Source organism: Trichechus manatus, unplaced genomic scaffold, assembly GCF_000243295.1.
Source record: "Trichechus manatus latirostris isolate Lorelei unplaced genomic scaffold, TriManLat1.0 scaffold00011, whole genome shotgun sequence".
Classification (NCBI taxonomy): Eukaryota; Metazoa; Chordata; class Mammalia; order Sirenia; family Trichechidae; genus Trichechus; species Trichechus manatus.
The window spans coordinates 12,410,991-12,420,049 of NW_004443947.1; the positions used below are offsets into that span (position 1 = coordinate 12,410,991).

Genomic DNA, 9,059 nt, shown 5'->3' on the forward strand with positions numbered 1-9,059 from the left:
AAAAAAAAAAAAAAAAAAGAAGGCAGCCTGTTGATCTTCTTCCTAAAGGTCACAGTCATGAAAATCCTATGGATCACAGTTCTACTCTGACACACACAGAGTCGCCATGAGTCGGAGTCGACTCAACGGCAGCTGGATGATCCTGTGAGGCCTAAAATAAGGATTCTGGTTTAGAAATTACCTGAGAAGACATGTCTTTTAGAGAGGCCCAGAGTATTTCTATATTCCCCTCATGGTAGATTGCCTCAGAAACTCCGTACCTACCTAAGACAACGGTATTGAAAGAAACCATCTCTTTGTCTTTGCCGTCATTGTAGAAGGCCAGGTGCCACAAGCCCACGTCCAGGTACTGCACAAACACGGCTTCATTTTGAACGAGGGTCTGTATGCTCCGGCGCTCCCTGGGCGACTCGACCACACTCCACTTCTCCTTCCCGTCCAGACGCTCCATGAAGTCATACTAGTAAAGGAAAGAGAGAGCCATGTCTGAGACAAGGTGGCGGATCAGGTCCCCTGACTAGCACCTTCCCTTCCCACCCCATTACTTATCTGAGAATCGGCTTTTAGTCATTTTACTACGAGCTTATCCAATACTAAGAATCATAAAAATTGTAACAGCCTAACAACAGCTACCATTTTTTATGTTTATAATTATTGCTGCCAGTATTATCGCTGTAGGTCACAATCCCTATCTGCAATTCCAAAATTCAAAAAGTTCTAAAATCTGAAGCTTTTTATTTTTGTTGTTGTTGTCACTGTTTTGTAAGTTTGCAGCAAACTTACGTGTGGTGCAACCTGACGTGACCTGTGGCAAGGTTCTATATAATCTTAATTTATCTCACAGAGTGGGAATATTCATTCATTTTGTTGCAGAAATATTAATGTGTTTGATTCTTGGTTGCTATCCTTGCCCCAGTGGGGTGTTATGTAATATATAGTATTTGCCAAGTATACTTTTTTATAATCCCTCAAATTCTGAATTCTAAAATACATCCAGCCACTCAAGTGTTTCAAATAAGGAATTTTAGACCTATGTTACCAGCTATCATTTATTGATCATTTACTACGGGAAAGTGATATAGTGGAGTGTTTAAGAATTAGGGCTGTGGAGCCAGACTGCCTGGAAGAGAATCTTGCTGTGGTTATTAGCTACACCAGTCTGTGTCTTAGTTTTCCTCATCTGTTAAAACTGGGGAAATAATAGTACCTATATTATAGGGTTGTTGTGAGGGTTAAGAGTGTATTTAGAACAGTGCGTGGCACACAACAAATACAAAAAACATGTTAGCTATCATCATCATCATCATCATTTCATTTCATTCTTGAAAAAACTCTGTAAGATAGGCACTATTTTATGGGTATGGAAACTGAGGCTCAGAGAAGTCAAGCAACTTGTCCAAAGTCACACAGCTCCTAAGTGGCCAAGCAAGAATTTGGACCTAGATCTATTCAGGTACAATGTTCATGCCCTCACAGTCCTTGGCCTCAGATAAACCATCAATTAAATGTTAAACTCTATTTCAGTGGAAATAGTTGCAGAACTGGAAGCACTCAGTGAGAGATGGACTGGCCAAAGAAGCCTACCAGAACGGGTGGATAGGGAGAGCAAGTGTGATCCAAGAGAGGTCTGTTCTAGACAACAGGTGACATTCTGTGGCAGGCAAGTGGGAGCCACCGAAGATCCTCAAGCAGTGGCTGATGTGATAAAAGTGAATTATTTTTCTTTTCAAAAAAAATTTCACTGTGGTAAAAAACATGTAACAAAAAAATTCCATTTTAACCATTCAGAGTGTCCGATTCAGTGCCGTTAATTACATGCATGTAATAATGCACACAACCATCACCACTTTCTATTTCCAAAAGTTTTTCATCCCCCCAAACAGAAACTCAGTGCCTTTTAAGTAATAGCTCCCCATTTTCCCCTCCTCCCAACCCCTGGTAACCACTAATAAACTTTTGTCTCTATGTATTGATCCCTTTAGATATTTTATGTCAGTTGGATCCTGCGATATTTGTCCTTTTGTGTCTGACTTATTTCACTCAGCATAATGTCTTCAAGGTTCATCCATGCAGTGGCATGAATCAGAACTTCATTTTTCATTATGGCTGAGTAATATTCCATTGTATGTATATACCCACATTATGTTTATCTATTCATCTGTTGATGGGCACTTGAGTTGTTTCCACCTTTTGGCTGTTAAGAATAATGCTGCAATGAACATCAATGTACAAGTATTTGTTTTAGTCCCTGCTTTCAATTCTTTGAGGTATATACCCCAGAATTGAATTTCTGGGTCATATGGTAATTCTATGACCCAGCAATTCCACTCCTGGGCATATACCCCAAAAAACTTTTTGAGGAACTGCCAAACTTTTCTATAATGGCTACACCATTATATATTCCCACTAGCAATGCACGAGGGTTTCAATTTCTCCACATCCCTGACAAATCTTGTTCTTTTCTATTTTTCTGAAAATACCCAACTTAGTAAGTGTGAATTGGTATCTAACAGTGGTTTTGATTTGCATCTCTCTAATGACTAGTGACAATGAGCATCTTTCCATGTGCTTATTGGCCATTTGTATATCTTCTTTGGAGAAATGTCTATCTAAGTCCTTTTGCCAATTTTTTAATTAGGTTGTCTTTTTGTTGTTAGGTTGTAGGAGCTCTTTATATATTCTGGATACTAAACCCTTACCAGATACACGGTTCCAAATATTTTCTCTCATTCTACAGTTTGTCTCTTCAATTTTGTGATAAAGTCTTTTGATGCACAGAAGTTTTTAATTTTGATGAAATCCAACTAATTTATTTTTATTTTATTGCTTGTTTTTTTTGATGTCATATTTAAGAATCCATTGCCAAAAACAAGATCTTTACCCCTATGCTTTCTTCTAAGTTTTATAGTTTTAGAAAGGAATGTTTTGAGGAGTTAGTTTGCAGGCAGGATATGAGATGTTTTTGAGAGAAGACTGAAAGAAAGCAGGAAGCCCAGCTAGGAAGTGTGAGGGGACAAGGGTCTTGGTTAGGACAATGAATGAAAGAGGAGACAGCTTTGAGGAACATTTCTAAGGAGGAGAGGATAAGACTTGACCACAGACTGGACAGAAGATGATGAAGAAGGCAAAGAGAACACCAGTGTTTCTCAGTTGTTCACAAGACAATTGGTAACTCCCCAGGAGAAATGGACTAATCTTGAGAACTCTTTTTATATCATTGCCTAGAAAAGCCATTGACACTGTGATTTCCAGAGAACATCAGAGTGCAGGATGTATACCACCACTGTGGGATTAAGCTCTCTCTCCCCTTCCCCCATAAAAGGTTTTTATAGGTTACAGAAATCATCTATAACCACTTTCACAGACTTTGTAGAATGGAATCACTTGCGTCTCCTAATGTGAGTTTCTCTTGATGAGAATTGACAGTTTTCCCCATCTAAAATGTAATCGCTGAAAACAAAAGACTATAATTTTAGGCACAAAGGCTCTGCTGTCAGACAAACCTGGGTTTGAATTCTGATTCTGTCATTTGCTACTGTGTGACCTTAGATGAATTTACTTTCACCCTCTTCCTGGTTTGAATACTGGGAAGTAATAACACCTAGGTTTTAGGATTGTTAAAGATGACATGAGGTAGTACTTAGGGCAATGCCTGTAAGATAATGACCATTTTATTAAGTACCTTGCAACTATGACTCACTTACTTACAAATCATTAGATCACAGAGGACAGAAGCCCATGGTTCTAGCTCTTAACTCTGCAGAGCTGGCGATGACCTTTGCTTAGGAAGCGGAAATTGCCCCCCATCTCAGGAAACGAGTGTTTGTGTTTAGCTTCCCTCTATCCCATATCCCATTAGTCACAGCTGTCTTTATGGGCTAAAATAAATGACTTGAAGTGATATGACAAACTGATGCTGCTTTTGGAGACCTTTGAAACCAAAGCATTTGTTCCTTAGCAACCTCGTAAATGTCCACCAACAAAGACCCAATGTCTACAAATTGCTGTCAGCCAGAGGAATGAGTGTAACGTCCTTGGTGCCAAGGTGAGAAGAATATACTTCATTTGGGGGCCAAGATTTCACACCCGTAAGGAAAAGTTGGGGGAAGGTGATTACTTGTGTGGGGCCATTGTTCATTACTAATTCGGACATCAGTCATCTCTTGCTGAACTGGCTGACCGGCCAAGGGACATAAAAATGTCGTAGGACTACTGGCGATACCTGCTGCCCAACCAATCAAATTACTTTCAGAAAAGGCATTTATCAGAGGAGGGAGAGGACATCCATTTTGGCTGGCTCCACAGAGTCCCCCCACAGAAGAACAGAGGGCAGTTTTCATTTAAGGAAGAATCTACTAGCCAGGAGATCTCAAATAGGATATCGGGATGTGGGTATAATACGATATAGTATCTGATGCTTCTCAATCCTATATCCCTTTATTGAGCTCTATTTTCTTCACAGTACTTATCAATTCCTAAAAGGATATAATGTGTTTGTTTATGTTTATTGTCCATCTCCCCAGAAGAACATTAACTATGGAAGGGCAGGGACCTCATCTCATGGTAGAATGGTCCAGATTGTGGATTTCAGAGTTAGATCACCTGAGTTTGAATCCCAGTTTTGCCACTTATTGCTGTGACACTTGGGAAAACTATTTAAATTCTCTGTGCCTCAGTCTCCTTACCTTTAAAATGGGGACTATAATAGTAGCTATATCATAAGGTGCTTGTAAGGATTAAATGAGTCAGTACATGGTAAGTTCTTAGAAGAGTATGGTAAATATGCTTTTAAAATGTCAGCTATCACCCTTATAATTCACTCCTGTATCCCATCACCTGGAGCAGAATCTGGCCAATAAATATTGGTTAAATATCAAATGAATAAAGTACTGAGTTTATAAATGGACTCCATTTAAAAGAAATGAAGTTGGGATGTATTCAAGGTCAGCGTCTCTAATAATAACCACGTTCACTCGCTTGCCTTGTAATGTGCTTTCTTGAATGGGAGCAAAAGCGGTGGAGTTAGAGCCAGCAAGTCTGGAATCACGCAGCACCCAGTGCAGACATGTACACGAACACACACTGCGGCCCAAAGTGTTTACATGTTTGTATGTAACATGAAGGTTTGAGAAGCGCCTTTAAAGGCCTCTATGAGGTCACCTTTCCCAATCTCTATTGGGACGATGTACGATGCGTGCTTCTTTCCTTTGGACTTCCTTTGTTCCTTCCCTTCTCTTCCTTCCCTTCCTCCTCTGACACAGTTCCTAACTGGCCTCTGTGGTAGAGATTGCTAGACATCACCCAAGTCAGTTCTCTCTCTTTCCCAGCTTCCTTGCAGCTAGAGGGGAGCTTGTGATGGGGCTCTGGCCAACGGAATGTAAACTGTGGGCTGTACTCTGCTTCTAGATGCTGCCATAAAACTCCCTGTGCAATCTCCCACCTGCTCCCCCTCTATCTCGTCCGCCACTGGAGGGTGTCAGGGCACCCTTAGAGACCAAGATAGTGAGCCACAGCGGGGAATAGTCAGATTCCTAGAATCAGCACTTGGAGGAGGGCCTGAAACTGGGACACGAGCAAGCTACGAATGCTAAGATACCGAAATGTTGAGGCTTATTTGTTACCTCAGCATAACCTAGCTTACCTAGCACTCGTACTCCTTCATAGATTTCTTGACCTCCTACCTCTTTCCTTCCCAGTTCACCCCCGAGATCATAGTAAGTTCCAGCCTATTTTCCGTTCCTTATAGGCAGAAGGAGAGGATCACCCAGGAAAGAAGGGCAGTGTCTTCTGTTGGTCAAGTTCCAACTTCTATTATGTGTAGGGTGTCTTTTCATCACAGTTTTTCCGGGCATGTCCCCGTTTACACCTCTTGTCCCTTCCTGCATTCTCAAAAGGGCTCCCGTTTGGAATATACCAAGCAGTATCACGAAGCATCATTCACCGCGACTATAATTTGGAGAAAAGGAGTCCCTGGGTGGTAGAAATGGTTAAGCCCTCAACTACTAATTCAAAGGTTAGCAGTTTGAACCCGCCCAGAGGCACCTTGGAAGAAAGGCCTGGTGATGTGCTTCTGAAAGGTCACAGCCTTGAAACCCCTAGGGAGCACAGTTGTCCTCTGATATATGTGGGGTCGCCATGGGTCAGAATCAATGGCAACTGTTTTTGGTTTGTTTTTATTCTGCGGAAGGGCTGGGGACTAGAAACACAAGGTGGATCAGTCCAGCCAAATGTGGAGACTGCATTCCAGGGCAGAAAGACCAAGAGTTCAGGAAGAAGCTAGTTTGCAGGGAGGCCATCTGGTTCAGGAGAGGCTCTGCTCTCTATGATTCCTAGACTGCAGTCTGGCTAGCTTGCTTGGCAGACTGGCTGACACTAGAAGGAGGCCATTTTCCAAGAGCCCAGGCGCTAGCCAGGTTCCTTTTCATGCACCAGCATTAGGGATTGATAACTCAGGCTTAGTACCAGGGACATCTGTCTCCTCTGTTCCAGGATTCCCATCATGATCAATCCAGGGTACGGGGATGCTCGGGGGACCGCACTGTGCTTGGTTAACTCAGATGGTTGCTCCACAGCCATTCTATCTCCTAGGTCTGCGGAAGACCTCAAGGAGGATCCAGAGGCCCATGACCAAATCTCAAGAGAGGACTCTATCTGTGCTTGGGCTGGCTGTCGGAGAAAGTCAGCTTCCAAGGCAGCTGATCTCTCTTGACTCGGCAATGCAGCCACCCAGAAGCTGATAGAGCAATCACCCAAAATAAGCAACCCTCCCCAAAGTTCTTTCTTTTTTCCCTGGCCTTTGAAAAACAGCACACGTTGGCATGCAGTGTGAGGGCTGTGCCTCTGAGTCATCAGTCATATCCAAAAGTGGCATGAAAATGCAACTTTTACGAGAGCTCGAGAGGCAAAGAAATAAACCACAGCAAATATTTGACTGATCCAATTATAAATCTCTCCACTTCTTGGCAGAGGCTGAGGGGAAATGGTAATTAAGATAACTTAGTGGGCTTCCAGAGAAGCTGCAGGAGAGCAGAGGAGCCTGGACTGTTGAGCAGGACCTGTCACTTTCCCAGACAGGGAGGAATCCACAGGCAGGAGGCTTCTGGAAGCCACCTGGAGACACGCCTGCCAAAGAGGGCAAGGTTAAAGACTGACTCATTGACCTTCAGGAAGACATTATTACTGGGTCCAAGACCCTGGGAAAGGGGGAAAGAGAACTTTATTGCTATTTGGAACGTCTGCTTGCCGAGGGTCAACATCGACAGGAAAAGCAATAAAAGCTGACATTTTCCACTGACGCCTGCTGCTCCAGCGCTCCACACTGGCAGCGTCCCGGCCTGCCGACGACGTGTGATGTTGATTCCACCTCAGATGGCAGGGCACACTCAGCAGTTGGTGGGATTGCAGGGAAGCAGCATGCGTGCCGAAGGGCTGCTTGAAGCCACATTACCACAGGGGCTCTGGTCGCAGCCCGTGGCGGCGGGCATGGCTTAGCTGCAGCGGGTCACTCGTGGGAGCCTGTTCATCTCTCTCTGCCTCCAGCCAGGCCTGTGGCAAAGTGCACCCAGCTGATTCCTCATTAAAGCTCAGCACCATTTCTTTTCTCTCTTTCAAAGGGAATGAGTGCTAAGGGAAAGGTGGAGGGGTGACAAGGCCTGCTGTCTTCCTGCGGGGACTGGCTTGCCTTGGCGTGGCCTCACCTGTCTTTTTCAGGACTCCCCATTCAGTTCCCACTTCAGTGTCTGAGTCACTTAACTAGATGCCGATTGGCCCGGCCATAGACGCTGCTCAGGCCACTCACCTACCAGCTATGAGAACAAGCCCCAAAGCTTCCAGAAAGAAAACAGCACCTGTATTTCCAGATTGTAATAACACATCGTGCTCGGCCCCAGAGATAAGAATCAAGGAGACAGAAGAGAGAGAGAAACTAAACACGGTTCCTTAAAATAAGGAGTGGGGAGAATAAATCTACATGGGTGAAATTCTTTACCTGATTCTTTCATCACACGTCCTCTTCCAGTAGTGGAAAAAGTAATCATCAAAAATAAGAAGAATCTATTCCCCCCTCCCCTTAGGAAGAAAGGCCTGGTGATCTACTTCAGAAAATCAACCAATGAAAACCCTATGGGTGGCCATGAGTCGGGGGCCCACTGGATGGCAGCTAATAACAACAACGATAAATCTTTTCTGGGCATTTGCCATGTGCCAGGCACAAGGGTAAATGTGAACAGGGGCTATCTCATTTCATTCTTCCAGAAATTCTATTCTTATCCTCATTTCATAGGGGAGAGCAAGGGGTGCTAGAAAGGTTAAGTAACATGCTCAGTGCCATTGAGCTGGGTTGGTGGCCAAGCAAGGACTTGAACTTAGATTTGCATGACTTTTAATAACTATGGGAGGTTGCTTCAGGTTTTCCAAGAGCCTGGCCGTAGCTGCCAGCATCTCTGGATGGCTGGCCTGGTGAGTTGGTAAGTCCCCGAAGGTGCCACTGAGCAGAGAAGGGGGAGGAAGTCAAGCTTACAAGAGCTGAGGGTCAGACTTGGGCAGAAGCAGTGTGGCCACGATAGGACAGGGAGATGTCCCAGTGGAGCAGAGGACAAAAGGGTTCAGGGAAAGTCTGACGGCTCTGCTGGGCGTTGGCCATTCCTGGCCTATAAGCTCCCTTGTGAGCAGCCCCTGCTCACATTCCCACACTTCTCCCTCCCTGTGTTCCAGCCACACTGCTCTTCTCTCTGTTCCTGCAACATGCCAACCTCATCCCAGCCACAGGGCCTTCGCATCACCTGTCCCCTCTGTCCGGACTGTTCTTCCTGCTGATGTTCTCACAGCTGCCTGCTTTTTGTCAATCCCATCTCTGTCTCACCATGACCTCAGAAAGGGCTTCTCTGACCACCATCCTAAAACCAGCCTCTCTCACATCTCCCTGTTTCCTTTTCCGCAAAAGCGCATTACTCCTTGAAAACACTTGTTATTTATTTACTAATTTATAGCCCATCTCCATCCTCTTGGATAAACTCCTTAAGAGTGGGGGACTTGTTTGTTTTATTCAATACAGTTTTTCC

General features: G+C 44.1%; 1 protein-coding gene across 5 annotated transcripts in view; it reads right to left on the reverse strand.

The window, feature by feature from the left end:
* The window catches only part of TENM2 (teneurin transmembrane protein 2), a 1,072,759-nt gene that overhangs the window by 185,734 nt on the left and 877,966 nt on the right, over positions 1-9,059 (reverse strand). For all 5 annotated transcript variants that reach the window (XM_012560118.1, XM_004371224.1, XM_012560117.1 and 2 more), the window contains one exon: positions 265-460. In XM_012560118.1, coding sequence (XP_012415572.1) covers positions 265-460 — 196 coding nt within the window. The remainder of the gene's footprint in view (positions 1-264; positions 461-9,059) is intronic.